The following is an 18462-nucleotide window of genomic DNA, read 5'->3' as shown; positions in this document are numbered from 1 at the left end:
AAAATTAATAGACATTTTTTAAATGAGGAGAGATAAGAGCCTCCATTGAGTGAGTAATAAGAAAAGTTTATATATGATTGATTTTAAGCATCGTTGTTGTGTTTATAAGTACATATATTGTTTTATTTTATGGTGGAGAAAATAAATAATTTTATAATTGAAAAAAATACAGGACATGATGTAGAATTTAAGGAGAAAAAGTTCCATATTCATCAATCAAAAACTGTCTTCAATTTGAAAATAGTTGCGCAATCTACTCTAGAAACAGCTTTTGAGAATTAGGGAGCGGAAGAGGAGAGCCATGAAATGGTTTGTTTTTCCTGTTTCCCTACAGGAAGTATTTTACTTCCCAGTAAATGTCCTAGTAGGCTTTGCAATAGGTGAATTAGAAATTGTGGATCTTGTCACACTGTCTGCCAGGGAAAATAAGAAGTTTTGCATCTGCATGGGGTGCAACCTGATATTGTTTTACAGTACTTGGCTCTATATTAAGCTTTTAGGTCTGTTTTGAGTTACTTTCATTGAAGAGGCAAGGTAGAAAGAAATAATTTTCCCCCCAGTATAGTTGTTTTTATTTTCAATCAGGAATTCTCTACTGAGGATGACCATAGTTGTGTTTACAGGTAAGTTCACACATATTTGACACTCTTCCACTGCAGTACTCCCTCATTTAAAAAATCATTTAAAATGTAGAAAGAAATAATTAAAGGTGCTTCTCTTCTCATTTCCTGTAGCTGAGAGGATTTTCAGCATTTTCCATTGGAAATTAAATTGCCACCCACCGACAGTTCTGAAGTTATTTTTCAATTCTTTTATTTCATACTCCTAATTTATAATGCAGCTAGTACTACTGTTTGCATTAAGACTGTATTTTAGCTGCTCTATTTGCACCAATCTGTTTCTTATATATAGATTCTTGTGAGTCAACTAAATATCAACATGCAGATCCAAGAAAGAAAATGGATTGAATACTTGGCCATATCAGCAGGTTATGATTCACATATCTAATTTTTCAGTTTAAGAAATTTTGGGATTTGTGATAGTAATTATTTTAATTCTAAGCAGCAGTCAGCCAATTAAAATTATTTGGGAAAGAAGTAGTTCTTTGTATTCTAATATTCATGGAACATTGAATTTTAATTCAGAAAACATATTAAAACTTATTAGATATAAGTCACATAAAAGTAATTGTAGCTGCTTGTCTCCTGAATGCCAGTTTGGATCAAAACAAAACAAAACACAAAATCAAAAACAAATACCCAAATACAATTTAAACAAGTGACTGATTGCTTATTCCTGTAAGACAAAAGCATATCCAAAGTAAAACACAACCCCACTTTTGGAAATAGCCTCCAGAACTGCTCCAAAAAGTTGCCACTAAACTATAATTTTTAATTAGAAAAAAGAGACCAACACTAAATAAAGGGGAATTTAATTTTAATTTAAATTAGAAATAAATCTAGTTCTTTTCTTAGCTTCCATAGCTTCCTTTCCTAGCTCAAAGTACACCTCTCCTGAGACTCTAAGAGTTTGTGCACACTGATGTAGAGTAAGAAAAAATAAAGCTATGTGAGACCACAGCATTCACAAACCTTAAAGAAAAATAACATTTCACTAATTTTCAGTGTTTATATCCTTATAAAATCTTTAAATGTGATACTTACACTTAAAAAAATGAAGCAATTTCTTGAATGTTCAAAGCAAATGTAAAGCAGCCATATAAATGTTTAGAGAGCTAGCTATATACAAAACGATAAACAGTCAAGGCATCCAAAATTAACACTCTATACAAGAATATAGTGACTACACTCTGTTAGGAAGTTATGATTCAGGCCAAGCCAGCCTCAGGATTCCAAGGTACAATTAATACCAGATGTTTAAGAAAAGTCAGCCACTGGATGACAAAGGAGATTGCTTATTTTCTTCATTATTTTCTTCTTCTTCTTTTTTTAGCAAAAATATATGACTTTGATGTCCCTATTCCCATCAGCTTCCTCAGCTTTCAGCAGGATTTGTAATTTTCAGAGCTGAGGTGTCTCTTGACAGTTGAAAGTCATTTGCTACACTGTATGATTTTTTTTTTACTTTTACCTAAAGAAGGAGAAACTTTTATGAAGTTAGTCCCAACTTTGGAAAATACCATTTGGTTGATCTACTTAGCAAATATTTACCGAGACCTGGTTATACACTACAACAGGGGTGTCAAACTGGATTTCTTAGAGGGCCGGATCAGCATTGTAGTTCTCCTCTGCGGGGGAAGGGAGGCCATCCAAGCCGAAAACAGGGTGCCAGGGGGGGGTGTTGCATGGCACCCTGCACCCCGTTTTGGTTGGCAAGGTTTTGCAGGAGGCCATTCAGGCTGAAAATGGAGTGTGAAAAAACCCTGTTGAGGCACCGCAGCCCAGTTCTTTGCTATTTCCAGGCCAGTCGCATGGGCCAGATTTAAGCATCGCATGGGTCGGATGCAGCCCGCAGGCCTTGAGTTTGACACCCCTGCAATAAACCTTATATCTGTAATGGCAAACCTATGGCATGCATGCCACAGGTGGCAAGGGGAGCCATACCGGGGGGCTTACGAGACTTTGCCATGTTTCAGCTCCAGCCCGCATGCACCTGCTGGCTAGCTGATTCTCAGCCTTGAGAAAGGCCGTTTCGTCCTCCGGATGCTTCAGGGAAGCCTCGGAGGAAAAAAAATATCTCCCAATGGGCAAACCAGAAGTTTGGAAAAACACACCACTTTGTGCTGGCTTTTGCACTCTGGAATATTCAGGGAAGCTTCCTGGAACCCCAGAGTGCAAAAACCAGCACAATAGGCAAACCAGAAGTGCATTTCCTGAACTTCTGGTTTGCCTGTTTGGGCACCTTTTTCACCTACCAGGCTGCAAAAAGTCCTGTGCACATGCATTGGGGGGCAGCATGAGGGGGGGGGTTGCGCATGCGTGGGGACGAGGGAAGGGGGTGTAGCACATCCACATGCACCACTTTTGGCACGCGAACCAAAAAAGGTTCACCATCACTGCCTTATATTCACAATATAACAGTGAAATCTTTTGGCATATGTTAACTTGATTGGAGAAGCAAAACAATCAGTTGATTTAAATGTATTTTCTGCTCCTACTTAATTTAACATGCACGAAAGGTGTAGGAGAAAACTTTTGTCCTTTCCTCTCTTTCCATATAAATTAATAAATATGTGCTACATTTAAATGATTGCACTTTTTTGCACAGTTAGCAATATAGGCTACAATCATGCCGAGAAAGGTTTCGTTCTCTGTAATAAATCACTCCGGAGCTTTAAATATTAAAAGCATGGATTCCTTTCCACCACGCTGCTGGTTTTTCATCTGCAGTGCTGCTGATCGTTTTCTGAAGCAGAATGCCAGCTGCTCAGATTGGCAGCTCTTGCTAGCAGCCACATATGCTAAATTATGCATCTCCAAAAGGCATTCCTGTGTTGGTGGCTTCTTCTACTATATACATCGAGCCGTAGATGTATTAGAGCTGGATAAAATAGCAGTACAACCAGGGTTGGGCAGCAAGAGGGAAAGTCGTTCCACTGGCGAAAATGAAAGCACGTGTGCAGCTTCGTCACCGCTGGCAGTGCACACATGTACATGCGAGATTCGGCTTCTGCACATGTGCAGCAGCCAAATCTCACTGCCCCACCCAGGAAAGAGAGAAGCTTGTCGGGGAGATGCCGCCACTCCCTGCTTGCCAGAGTCTCCCCAACAAGCTGTTCTCCTTCCTGCAGGATTTCTTCCCTCTGGTGGCTCCCAGGTGGGATTAACTTGGACGCTTCTGCCGATGCAGCCAGCCGGTAGCCAAGGGGCTGGGACCCGCGTGGCGGCGGCAGTGGTGGTCCATCCTGGTCAGGAGCTGCCAGCGGGAAGAAATCCTTTCTTTCCTGCAGGATTTCTTCCCGCTGATGGCTCCCGGGCAAGACGGCATCGGCCCATGACTCTGCATGCGCAGGAAATTGAAGGGGGTGTGTGCATGAGCATGCGCCCCCACATCCCCCTCCCGAGCATTTCAGTAGGGCCACGAACGGCTGCCCTTTACTGAGTACAACAATAACAACGTAGCATCCAACCTGAAATCTCATGTGATATAATATCAGTTGTGAAAGGGTTCCTCCTCCCCCCCCACTGCCCTCTTTTCTATCAATTACATCCACATGTTACTCCCACCTCTGGGCAAAGTATCAAGGCTGAGATTTCTGTATCAGCTGCCTTTTTCTATGTGGACTTGGTTCCGGAAAGGAAGTCTTCTCACAGGGTTAACATTTGATAACATTCCTTCTGTTTTCCCAAATGCCCCTCAGCACTGAACAGGCAATTAAGGATGATTTATGATTTAGCAGAGTAATGGGGGAGGAGTAAGAGGGAAATAGAGGGAGATTCCCAAATAGTTGGCACAAACCACACATATTTATGCATATGCATATACATATTGCAGTCTATATGCCAATGGCGTTGAATTTTCTGCCTGTGTTTTCACCCTCTTGTCACTGTTTGAAGTATTTAGCTGCTATTGCTTGTTGGGTAACAGATTCCCTCTTCAGAAATTATGTTCAAATGTTTTATGGCTATTTTTGTTGGTTGCCCCTTGAGTATTTTATTTTATTATCATTCTGGAAAAGGCCCCAAGCTTAACAGGTAAAAACATATCCAGGTCTTCTCATAACAATATATCGTAACATATCACAAACAGTAGCAGTTATTCAAAGAAATTATGTGCAAAAACTCAAAGTCAATTTGTAGGAATAGGCCCAAAGAGTCCTACATAAATTATATCAGGATGGGACGAGATGGAATGGAAGAGAACAGAACACTTTATTGGCCAAGTGTGATTAAACACACAATTAATTTGTCTCAGGTACATTAGCTCTCAGAGTACATGCAAAAAAAACCCCACACAAGTAATCATAATCATAATAACAAAGTAATACTAATCATAATAATGATACCAATAGTAGAAAGTAGTGGAACATGAAAAGGATAAAAGTAATACAGCTACACTACATAAGTAAATATACTTAGACATAAGACAGTCCTGTGGGTATTAGGTGTTCAGCGGAATGATGGCATGATGTAAAAAAAACCCCTGTCTCTCTGTTTTGGCATGCAATGCCTCTTTTTTTTTCTTGAGGAAAAAAGACCCACCAACCACAGAAGCAAACTATAGAAACTTGAAAATAAAATGGGTACTCCTACAGATATTAGCAAGTTTTAAGGATATTAATTCCCATCGTGGCCACTTATAAGAAGCTTTCAGACAGATATACAGTGATACCTCATCTTACAAACGCCTCGTCATACAAACTTTTCGAGATACAAACCCAGGGTTTAAGATTTTTTTGCCTCTTCTTACAAACTATTTTCACCTTACAAACCCACAGCCGCCACTGGGATGCCCTGCCTCCAGACTTCCGTTGCCAGCGAAGCACCTGTTTTTGCACTGCTGGGTTCCCCCTGAGGCTCCCTCTGGACTTCTGTGTTTTTGTGATGCTGCAGGGGAATCCCAGCAGCGCAAAAACGGGTGCTTCGGCTGGCAAAAGGGGTGAATTTTGGGCTTGCACGCATTAATCACTTTTCCATTGATTCCTATGGGAAACATTGTTTCGTCTTACAAACTTTTCATCTTAAGAACCTCGTCCTGGAACCAATTAAGTTTGTAAGACAAGGTATCAGTATTTTATTTATTTGACTAGTTTGTAAGACAAGGTATCAGTATTTTATTTATTTGTCTAGTTTGTAAGACAAGGTATCAGTATTTTATTTATTTGTAATCATGAGTTATCTCTCATATTTTTATAGAAAATGTACAGCAAATACCCGAACTATCCTGAGCTATAGACTGAATTTTTTTTAACAATACTCAGAAGGAAAGCTTTAATGCCGGCTGGCAAAGAAAATGGAATATTGCCTCAAGGACTCTACCAAAGGATTCAAAAGATTCTTCTGCAAAAATTACAGAGCTGCCATAAGACATCCAATGAGAAAGAACTGCAACCCAAACCATGAAAGGTTCTTTTGATTATCCTACTTAATCCCTATTCATAAAGATTCTTGCTTACTGGTTCTCGCCCATCCATTGCTTCCATCCACAGCCTTCGATCTTCTTCAGAAAGTGCCTGCATTGTGATCACTCCAGGCCTGCAGAGATGAATGGAATGATGCTGTGAATAATAGGTTTAAAAATATGAAATATGAAAAACAGAGGTGATAAATCAGGCCAACTCAGCAAAAGCTACTCCAGTACACCTTTCCATGGTTCAGACCAGTGGTGAAATCATTTTTTTTTTAATTACCAGTTTTGTGGGCATGTCTTGGTGGGCATAGTGTGGCTTGGTGGCATGGCTTTTTACTACCAGTTTTGTGGGTGTGACAGGGGAAAGATATTGCAGCATCTCCATTCCCACCCCACTCCATATTGCAGCATCTCCATTCCCTCCCCACTCTGGACCCAGCCAAAGGTGGTATTTGCCAGTTCTCCGAACTACTCAAAATTTCTGCTCCCGGTTCTCCAGAACCTGCATTTCACCCATGATTCAGACACAAGCTCAAGTGGGAGGAAATTATGTGCATTAGAAAAGAGACAAAATTAGAATATCGTCAATTTTTCTCACTCTTCATTTCAATAAATCTGTTGTAGGGGGCAGCATATTTCAAGCAACATATTTGAAATATTCATGCAGGTAATTCAAATAAAAAAGAATGATCACAATAGCCTTCCAAAACAGAAAATTCATGAAATGGCGATCAAAGAAAATTTTGAATAATTAAAGTGATGGGGTTTGCATTTCTGTCAAAATCTAACACAAAGAGGCAAATTGACTTTTTTCTTTATTTTTCTTTGAAGACATTTTGCTTCTCATCCAAGAAACTTCTTCAGCTCTGATTGGATGGAAGGATGGAAGGATTCCTTGCAGAGAGCTGGTAATTTGCAATTTTTGCACTAATCAAGTGACCCTGACTAGACAGTTAACCTCCAAGTGGCACCAATGACTCTCTAAAAGAATGCAAAGAACCAGCTGTCTGCAAGGAATATAAATCCTTCCATTCCCCACCATCCAGTCAGAATTGAAGAAGCTTCTTGGGTGAGAAGTAAAATGTCTTCAAAGAAAAACAACAAAGTCTAGTTGCCTCTTGAAAAAGCACCATTGGGACAACCATGATTGGAATGACTGAGAATCTCCATAGACATTTCTCAAAGTCTATCTTCATATTTGTATAGATTATATCAGTCAGAGCAGTATTGAAGCTTCTGAATTATCACTACAACTTTCCCTCAAGCAATCTAACTAATCTACTGAGGAATGCTTGCTTTTGATAATAGAATAAATTTTTAATTTGTTAATCAATTAAATATTTTGACTTAAAGTTAACAAGCTGTTGCAACTAGGATTTAAAAAAAATTATGTTCTCCTTCAAGTTCTTCACTATATTGGTTGATAGAAAGAAAGAGAACAGCTGAAAAAACCTCATTTATGAAATTGATAAGAAATGAAAAGTCAGCTTGAATAAATTGACTAACATTTCAATATGTTTTTCAAATGAATCTTCAAAAGATTCTGTAAAAGGGAGGTATATAGTGGCAAGAGATTAAGATCACAACCAGTAATTGGAATTATACTCTCAAATAAACAGCATGAGAATCAAATAACAAGTAATTCATGTTGACAGAGTTCCAAAGATAAATTTGTTTATGGTATATATCAATAAGTCTTTTCTACCTCTAGAACCCTGTTGTAAGAGAGCATTTATAAAATGCCATGTACTGATCTTTTCCATATTAATACAATGTATGTTCTCCTGCCTTGTCAATGACTATGCTAAAGTGACTGTCATAATATTTCTGCTCTGAGGAGTTAATTTTTAATGTTAATTTTGTATCTTTAATGAAAATGGGAAAGAGAGATGAATATTTCTCAAAGATTCACAGAGTCATCAATGAAATATTTTGCCTACAAATATTTGGCAAGAATCTGTCCAATTAATCCATGAAAATGTCTAAAATGAAATGGGAAACTATAACGAAACATATTAATGTGCCTCACAGTTATAAGAAAATTAACATATATCACGGAAAGTCACATTTGGCTTCTGCCTCAACAGCAATACAGAATAAAAATTCAATTTTTGATCATATAAATTTAGAAACTGCCAATCAGAGAATTAAAATTATGTCCACAAAAAAAAAATCACAGAGTTTATCCAGCAAAAGATATAAGCCATTTCAGCTTGCATGACATAAAGATGTAATTTATTCAGATTTAATAGAGGTTAATAACCTGAAAACTATAGAAATAGCATTCGGGGGGGGGGGGCGTTTGTCTAAAAAACCACCCAAATTTACAGCTTATCTGGAAGACTATGTTGAAAATTAAATTATCAGTGCTAGTTTGCTTTTTCATACGGGCTATTTTTTCACAGAGATTTAGCTCACTCTTGTGCCTAATCTAGCATGATCCTTCTCTTAAATTAAAGCAGAACAAATCTCCCTTGAATGTCCCAGCTTAACAAACCTGTTTTTAACTGAAGCAAAACAAAGACAGAAGCAACAATAAGTTTTTGTTCTTTTGATTAAAAGTAAAGAGATTGAAGGAGCCAGAAGCTTTCTCTGTTTTAATCCATACTTTGTTGTCATTACACTGTTTCTACAAAGGAATTTAATTTAATAAAAAAAAAGAGATATGGGTTGGAAATCTTGTTAAGACACAAGTTACACCAAGCAACAAACCTAGTGATGAACAGGGCTCATTCTAGAATAGAACAAATCAAGCATAACAGCATACGCAGGTAACTGTAACTGTATTGAAGTCTGGGACTACATTCTTAAAAAACTTGGCAACGTCTTTGAATAGAGACAAAGATTTTGGCAAATAAGCAGCCATATAAAGTAAGTGATTGAAAGAGTGAGATCAGTCTTCTCCTTTTGTCTGAAAATGTTGCCTGAAATAAACACACTATGTGTTTATTTCTTTCAGCCAGGCATTACACCAATTCTACAGAACAAAAATGGAAATGGTAGCCTTCACCATGTTTTCAGGTTAAACATTTTATACCAGGAGGCAACTGGACTTTCTTGTTTTTCTTTTCTTTTGAAGATGTTTCGCTTCTCATCCAAGAAGCTTTTTCAGCTCTGCTAGGATAGTGGGGAAGGGAAGGATTTTCCCTTATTCTGTCAGAGCTGAAGAATCTTCTTGGATGAGAAGCAAAATGCCTTCAAAGAAAAAAAAAGAAAAGAAAATCCAGTTGCCTCCTGAAAAAGCACCTTTGGGACAACCACGACACTGAGAATCTCTAGAGACTTTTAAATTTCTTATATCCGTGCTGGTGAACCTATGCCATATCTGCAGGCATGTGAACTGTTGCCCTAACTCAACTCCAACACCCATGTACACGCTGGGCAGCTGATTTTCAGCTCAAGGAGAGGCTATGGGAGGGCATTTTTGGCCTCCAGGGGATGAGGGAGGGCATTTTACTGGAGTCTGGGGAGGGCAAAAAACAGGCTTACCTGGCCTGCCAGAAGTTGGGAAATTGGGGGGGGGGGTGTTCGTGCATGCACGCATGGAGGGGGGCTGCATGGGGATCACATGTGCATGTAACAGGGGTGGGGCACATGGAAGCATTAAATTATGGGTGGGAGCATGCGTGTGCAAGCAATCGCACATATGCACGTACTTTCGACACCCGAGGGGGAAATGGTTCACCATCACTGTCTTATAGCATTGTAGAAGAAAGTATTTGGAGTCTTCATTAGTTACATAAAAGATAGTAACCAAGTAGGAACCTCCCACTTCTTCTTATCTCCAGAGACACTAGTTTACAATCCAGAGACACTAGTTTACAATCTAAGAAATACTACTATACCATCTTTTATTTTTCTAAAAGTCTAAATGATTGGTAGTGCCATATTTTTGGAGTATAAGACACACCTTTTCCCCCCTAAAAGAAGCTGAAAATTTGGGTGTGTCTTATATGCCAAATGTAGCTTTTACTAATCTTTTTTCCAGCCCTAACGAGGTGCTAACGCGCAATCGTCTGTGTTTTGAAAGCTAAGCGGTCTTCCCTCTGTCTGCTTCTTTCATTGCTGCTCCCTCCAACAATCAGCAGAACCTTTTTTCAGCCCTAATGAGGTGTTAACAGTAAAGCATCGGTGCTTTGCTAGCAAGCAGTCTTTTGCCTTTTTTTCAGCCCTAATGAGGTGCTAACAAGTTAAACAATCTTCTGTGCTTTGCTAGCTAAGCAATCTTCCCATTGGCTGCTTTTCTCATTGTTTCTCTCTGAAGAGACACAGAGGTGAAGATTTTAGAAACTGCTTTTTATCCCCAACCAGGAAATAAAAAGCAAGCACTTGGGTTCGAAACCAGCAAACTAATGTGCTGAAGCTGATCAGACTAAAGACTAGTCAGATGAATACCTGGTAGGCAAATTATTTTTTCTCTGTTTTCCTCCCCCAAAACTAAAGTGTGTCTTATATTCTGGAAAACATGGTAAGCATTTCTTTAAAAAGCAGCATCTTCATCCCAATCTTTGATGTTTTTCTTTTTAAAAAAAAATAGCATGAACTTTTGAATGTGCATTTATACATCATCTCCAAATGGGTAGCCTCCAGAAATTTTGCAGTACTGTTGTACGTACAGTTGGCACTCAACTTGTGACCATAATTGAGCCCAAAAATTCTGTTGTTAAGTGAGACATTTGCTAAGTGAGTTTTGCCTCATTTTGCGACCTTTCTTGCTACAGTTGTTGAACAAATCACTGTAGTTATTTAGTTAATAGCATGGTTGTTAAATGAAACTGGTTTCCCCATTGACTTTGATTGTCAGAAGGTCGAAAAATGGGATCACATGACCCCAGATACTGCAGCCATCAGCAATATGAGTCAACTGCCAAGTGCCTGAATTTTGATCAGATGGCCATGGGGATGCTGCACCTGTCATTGAAAAAAGATCATAAGTCACTTTTTTGAAAAGTCCCTAAATGGTCTGGGACCCTAAAGGGTCAAGGACTACATGCATGCCAAAGCAACATAACCTAGGAATAATACATCTCTAAATTGTCTTGGGTCACTGGGTAGGAAAAAATGCAACTTCCATCTAGGCTGCAACTATAAAATAAGGAAGAGAAACACAGATCCTGTATGGTGTATTCCTTTAATTACATACCAGTACATAAGTGCACTGGAGTGCCTTTTGTCCCCTGTCCAATTGTCTTTCCTTTCTTTCACCTATCTTATATATTCTCTTCCTTTCATATATCCTCTCCTCTAAGTTCACTTTCACCCTCATTTATATTATCACATGTCTATTTTTCTTCCTATGTATTTGTGTATTGGACAAATGAATAAATAAAATAAATAAATAAAATATACTTTCTGAATGCTGAAAACTGTAAGAGAGAAATGAAAAGAAGTACCAGTATCATTCAACTGGCTTTTGTGCTGTAGGAAACTTTTGAAGTTATATCAAATAATATCTTAGCTAGCTACAAGTGTACCATACAGAGGTGAAATCCATTTTTTAAAACTACCAGTTATATGGGCGTGGCTCGGTGGGCATGATAAGGGAAGGATTCTGCAAAATCCCCATTCCCTCCCCATTCCTGGGGAAAGGATATTGCAAAATTCTCCAAACTACTCAAAATTTCCACTACTGGTCCTCCAGAACCTGTCAGAACCTGCTGGGTTTATATCACCTATCACATCTATATGATAAATATAAATTTATGATATAAATATAACCCTACCCCTATCACATTTATATTTAATTATAAACCAGTGTTTTCTTTCCCTATTATCCAAAATCTATCTTTACAATCCAGTGCTGTTCTGACTATTCACCAATCAAATTCCCTATTCATAAGGAACAAGCTACCTTTGGGGATCACCTTTCCACAAAAACGATGGGCAAAAAATGAAGGGAGAGTATAAGCTTTAAAGTAACTTGGCATTAGTCATAACATGGTAGTTTAAAGATTTTGTTCATTTATAAAGGTCACTGGAAATGTGACACAGCACAAGAACAAGTACAAGTTGTATTGCATTTGACCAGCACAGAGCTCATCCGAGAAAAGGAGAAAAATGAATATATAAACAAAGCTGAAACCCTGCAGGTAAGAGGGGTAAAAAAAATGAGCCTGCTGTGTCAACACAATCAGTGCCTACGGGCAATGCAGAGGCCTCATGATACACTATGATTTTGATTTTTTTTTTTAAATGATGAAACAAAACTTTAAGACCAAAAAGAACTATGAACCATGAAGATAAGAAAGAAAGAAAACCAAGTGTTAGCAAAGAAATTAGAAAAACCCTTAGAGGTAGCTTTAAAAAGAAATATATTTTAAATTTCTAGATTGTTCTATCCATAATGACATTTGTACATATAAAAGCCTTCTTTTAAGAATAGCGTTGTTATTATAACCAATGGACATTATTATAAATGATGTTTGATATTTCCTCAACTTTTGCAATTTTTAAAAATGCCTTTTCAATTTTTTGTGGAGGGTGGGGGTCAAAGCAATTTCCCATACTTTTCCCATACTTTTCATTATTGTATGCTGTCTTGTTATTGCTGTTAGCCGCCCCAAGTCTCCGTAGAGGGGCGGCATACAAATCCAATAAATAAAATAAAAAATAAAATAAATAAAAGATCTGAATTATCTTCATAGTCAGTTCTTGATTACTTGTTCAGAGTTTAAAGAAATTCTGTGCTGCTAAGAATCCAATATGATTTATCACTATAATTGTGGTTCTTGGCTAACAAGGTAAAAGAAGCTTTGGACCTGTGAAGAACAGTAACCCCAGGGCTGGGTTTTAATTTACTTCGCTGTCAGTTTGCCTCCTCCCATGCTGCGTGGCTGTGCATTTGCTTTTCACATGCATGCACAGTGCCAAAAAATAAAAAAAACTCCCCCCCAAAAGCCAAAATGCACATGCAATTCCAGAAACTCGGCTTCTGTGCATGCTCAGAAGAAACAAAAATTATTTCTTTTTTTTTAAGTCAAACAAATTCAAAAATAAGATGGTGGCACTCATGGACTGGCACCAACCAAACCTGTTCCGTGAAATCATCAGCAGGTTGCTACCAGTTTGGGAGAACTGGCCTGAATCAGAAGGAACCGAACTCTGAGCCACACCATCCAATATAAGGTACTGGTGCTGTAAGGTGTTGTCTCTATATATCTGCACGAATCCCAGTGACTGATAAGGTCCCACAGAGTTGGCCTTCTCCAGGTCCCGTCGACTAAACAATGTCGTTTGGCGGGCCCCAAGGGAAAAGCCTTCTCTGTGGCGGCCCCGGCCCTCTGGAACCAACTCCCCCCGGAGATTAGAACTGCCCCCACCCTCCTTGTCTTTCGTAAACTACTCAAGACTCATTTATACCGCCAGGCATGGGAGAGTTGAGATAGCTCTTCCCCCTAGGCCATTACAAGTTATGCATAGTATGTTTGTGTGTATGTTTGGTTTCATAATAGGGGTTTTTAGTTGTTTTTTATTATTGGATTGTACATGTTGTGTTTATTATTGATGTTAGCCGCCCCGAGTCTGCGGAGAGGGGCGGCATACAAATCCAATAAATTATTATTATTATTATTATTATTATTATTATTATTATTATTATTATTATCCCAAAGCACTTTTTGCCTTAAATCCAAAGTGCTGCAAAGTCAAGTTCACACAACAGATTGTTCTTCAATTCTTCCAGGGAACCTGTCTCTCTTAATGTGAAAATTCACAATATTATTGAGAATAATTCCTTGCTTTTAAATAAAATAGTTATTCGTCATCCGTAAAATTTAGCATTCAGGATAACTACTTTAAGTAATTCTATCAAATCCTCTATCTTCCTATTCCTCATATTGAACACATTCTTTCCCATGCTTAAGATTAAGATCAGACGAAGGGAAGAACTAATGTATGTACTTGCCATATCCAGATTTTACATGAGGATTTAAGACAACTGCAATTACATTCTTTATTTAATAATGTCACCTGAATTATGTATTTTTGTAATTATGTATTTTTGTAATTATTATTTTTGTAATTATTATTACCCACTTCCCTGTCACTCCGGAAACTTTAATATAGCAACTTTATGGGGCAACACATGGACTTTAGCTTTAAGTAAAGTCCGTCCATATTTAACACACTGAAAGGAATCTACAGTACATGTTACTCCAGTAGAAACGTACCTTTATTAAAACAAAACAAAACTGGGCTTTGTGAAAAGATAAAACTTCGGCTAACACCGCTAATAGCAAAATGCAAAAACTACAAATAAGGATAACTCAAAAAGAGTGTGACCAATATCTGTTTGGTGAAGACCAATCCAGAAATTCTTTTTTCACCTTCCTGTAAATCCAATACTGCTTCTTATGGAAGTGAACACCAATGATCTAGAAATGGTGAATGAAATGTATTGGTTGTATTAGGGATTTGTGGCTCCGTTTCTACCTTATATCAATGGAGCTAGAGGCTTTTTATTCCTTTTTTTAAAAAATAAAAATTGCCCTGCAGGAAATATTACACATATCTGGAACAAGCCTTTCATAATTAATCTTCTGAAGGATGAAAACTGTATGTGCTTGCTTTTTGTCAATAGGATAATACACAAACATAATTATTGGATTGATTTAATAACGCTACTTGTTAAAAAAATAATTGTAAAAACTGATTCTATATTGATTTTCAAAAACAGAATGAAAAGCGATAAAACTACACAAGTTTCTGCTCAATTTAATTTTGCCATATATCTCTATTTAACATCAATGGTGGTTTCTTATATATAATATCTCTACAGATATTTATTTTCCAGTTCAGCTAAAAACTAATAAAGCAGGCACAACTGCCACCTACAGGCTACATCATAAGCAGACCTTAAAATCTAAAATGGCTTATTTGGCTTTATAACGTATAACATATAAGGCTATATGAAGGATTCCTCAGCAAGAGTTTAAGACTACTGCCGTAACAGTTCAAGGAAAGAAAATACAGTACTTCATATAAATAATGCAGGGTCAATTTAAGGAAGGCAAAAATACACATATTTATACTTTGGCCATGAGAAGGAGGGACTCACTGGAGAAGAGCCTAATGCTGGGAACGATTGAGGGCAAAAGAAGAGTGGGACGACAGAGAATGAGGTGGCTGGATGGAGTCACTGAAGCAGTCGGCGTGAGCTTAAATGGACTCCGGGGGGGATGGTAGAGGACAGGAAGGTCTGGAGGAACTTTGTCCATGGGGTCGTGATAGGTTGGACACGACTTCATGACTAACAACAACAAATCATTGGTAAGACTTGCATTCTTTTATAATCTGGCTTCAACCTGCATACAGTGAATAATGTGGATGTTACACTTCACCATTCTGTAAATATGCAGCAATAGGCAAGAAAATGGATGTGCTGATACAGCAAATTTATCTTCTTTTTGCATTCTTGTCCACCTCAACTTCGGACACAGAACATGAATGCATATGCTTAGCTAAGATAAGACCTTTTAAGTTCAAGACCTAATCCTGCTTCATTATATCTTCTTTACTTAACTTCACTCAGACAAAAAAAAATTCACAAATTTAACTTGGTCAACTTAAAAAAAAACAAGTACAAAACTAAAAATATAAATATGATAAATTGAGAACTTCCCTTACAGGTGCCACTGCCATTTCTTTGCAAGCAAAAAGTCAGATATGCCAAGAAAAACCAATAAGAGGTCAGAATTCAATTTTGTGAATGTGAAACAATATTTTCAAGTGTTTTGGTTATTGCATGGTTAACATACAGACAATGACTGTAAACAGACAATGACTGAATCAACACATATTTATTAATGTGATTTTATTTATTTGATCTGGAGGTGTCTTGACTTGCAAAGTATGAGAAATTGAACCCTTTGAAGATATGGTACCTCTTCATCATGCATGACATCCACCTCTGGTATTCACAATACTGAGCTTGAGATGCACATTCTATACATGTATAAAATCTATTTCAAGTTAAGCTTATCTCTTGGTGACTTCATGGACATATATTCACGACAGCAGTATACGAGGTGTTTCCGTTGGCTTCCACCAATTTTACTTTGTTGTTGTTAATGTACACTGGGCAGCCTAGCAGTTAAGACACTGGCTTTGTCGACCAGAAGGTGGGCAGTTCAAGACCCAAGTACTACCTGATGGGGTGAGTCCCTGTTCTTGTTCCAGTTCCTGCCAACCTAGCGGTGTGAAAGCATGCAAATCCATAGCCCATCTGGAATTAGAAAAAACCTCGTACTATCTGAGGTTTAAAAATATAATGGAGGAGAAGGGAGAACCTTGGTGGAAAGATGGCAGAAATTTTGGTGGAAATATTCCAAATGGACATCCAAGAGATGAGAAGAGAGATTGATGAAATGTACCATGTACACACTATGTAAAGTCCATATTAAATTTGCTAGAAGGGTAATAAAGGAGTATGTATGTATGTATGTATGTATGTATGTATGTATGTATGTATGTATGTATGTGTAATGACCTTTAAAGCCCTACATGGCATTGGGCCAGAATATATCCAGAACGGCCTTCTACCGCACGAATCCCAGCAGCCGATAAGGTCCCACAGAGTTGGCCTTCTCCGGGTCCCGTCGACCAAACAATGTCGTTTGGCGGGCCTCAGGGGAAGAGCCTTCTCTGTGGCGGCCCCGGTCCTCTGGAATCAACTCCCCCCAGAGATTAGAACGGCCCCCACTCTCCTTGTCTTTTGCAAATTACTCAAGACCCACCTTTGTCATCAGGCATGGGGGAGTTAGGATATTCCTTCCCCTAGGCCATTACAAGTTATGTATGGTATGTTTGTGTGTATGTTTGGTTTTTATAATAAGGGTTTTTAGTTGTTTTATTAAATTGGATTGTTACATGTTGTTTTTTATCATTGTTGTTAGCCGCCCCGAGTCTGTGGAGAGGGGCGGCATACAAAGCCAATAAATAATAATAATACACACACACAAATATTTTAAAAAGAGAGGAATTGATTCTATATAAAGGAAAAGAAATGATATTTTTGATTCACTTGCAAAAGAGGGTATGTGAGTGTGCTATCACACACTCATACGCTCACATCCATTCCATCCCACCCACCCATGCACACCCCCATGCTGCCCCAGTACATGTGCATAATACACCCTGTCCCAGTGCATGCGCAGAGGCCCCACCGAAGCCTGGGACAGTGAAAAAAATGGTCAAATAGGCAAATCGGATGTTTAGAAAAACAGACATCCAGTTTGCCCATTGTGCTGTTTTTGGCACTCTGGAGCCTTCAGGGAAGCTTCCTGCAAAAACAGCACAACAGACAAACTGGAAGATTGTTTTCTGAACTTCCTGTTTTCCTGTTGGGCTGTTTTTCGCACTCCAGGGCTTCAGGAAGCTTCCCTGAAGGCTCCAGAGAGGAAAAAGCAGCACAATGGGCAAACCGGAAGTCCGTTTTTATGAACCTCTGGTTTGTCTGTTGGGTGGTTTTTTGCTCTATGGTATACTCTGAACCTTTGGAGGATGAAACGGTGTTCCCCAAGGCTGAAAATCAGCTGGCTAGTGCACACATGTACGCTGAAGTTGACATAGGGCAACGCATCACATGTCCTCCAATATGACTCTGTGTGCCACCTGTGGCATGTGTGCCATAGGTTCAACATCACAGGTCTATAGACTAGCTCCCAGTCCTGGCATTCTATCCAAGTACTCAGCAGGTACAATGATCTTTGGTTTTGAGGCTAATGCATATAGTTTCATGTAACTCAATATAAAACCATGGTCCCACTGGGTTCCAGGAGTTGTGGTGATTTTGAGCTTTCTAGCTGGAGACAAGAAATCACATTTGCTTGACCCACAAGGTACTGGGGGCAGTATTACTTGCAGAATTACGTGCAGGCTAAGTGCTTCTTCCCAGTCGAGATAAGATGCACAAAGCATACCTGTACGGGACTCCAGTATCACTAAAATATTCATTAGCTACAGTCTTTTGAAACCGCACAAGAGGATTTTTTGTCATCAATGCTGAGAGGTAACAAAGCATCACTGATGCCATCTGCTTAATACCTCAGAGCATTATAGCCGTAGCAATATGACCACAGAGAAATTAAAACAAATGGTCTCTGTTCCTTCATCTGATTCCAATGACTCCTGCGTCACCTTTTCTTTCTGCAATTCTTATTCATTTTACCCTTTCCCTCAGTTCATATCTGTATACAATGCACATTTTGATGCATGACAGGGAGCTAGAAAAATGATTGGCAAAGAATGCCAACATGAATTCTTGTTCTGTTTTCAACAGGGTGACAAATTCCGCTGCTGCAGTAAAAATTCCTTGAGATGAACTCTTTTGACTCTCTTCTATAGGACTACAAATATGTCTACTGTTGTACTGTCCTCGAATAAAATTTGGACGTTGATGGAAAAATAGTAGTCACTTTATGTTAGCTGAATTGA

At 38.5% G+C, this 18462-nt stretch overlaps 1 protein-coding gene across 6 annotated transcripts in view; it reads right to left on the bottom strand.

The window, feature by feature from the left end:
* Positions 1-18462, bottom strand: part of ARHGAP26 (Rho GTPase activating protein 26) — a 333358-nt gene that overhangs the window by 159656 nt on the left and 155240 nt on the right. For all 6 annotated transcript variants that reach the window (XM_070739344.1, XM_070739347.1, XM_070739342.1 and 3 more), the window contains one exon: positions 6077-6155. In XM_070739344.1, coding sequence (XP_070595445.1) covers positions 6077-6155 — 79 coding nt within the window. The remainder of the gene's footprint in view (positions 1-6076; positions 6156-18462) is intronic.

This window comes from Erythrolamprus reginae, chromosome 2 (assembly GCF_031021105.1).
Source record: "Erythrolamprus reginae isolate rEryReg1 chromosome 2, rEryReg1.hap1, whole genome shotgun sequence".
In the NCBI taxonomy this organism is placed as follows: Eukaryota; Metazoa; Chordata; class Lepidosauria; order Squamata; family Dipsadidae; genus Erythrolamprus; species Erythrolamprus reginae.
The sequence above is the reverse complement of the archived record's forward strand: the minus strand, read 5'-3'. Positions and strand labels throughout refer to the sequence as shown.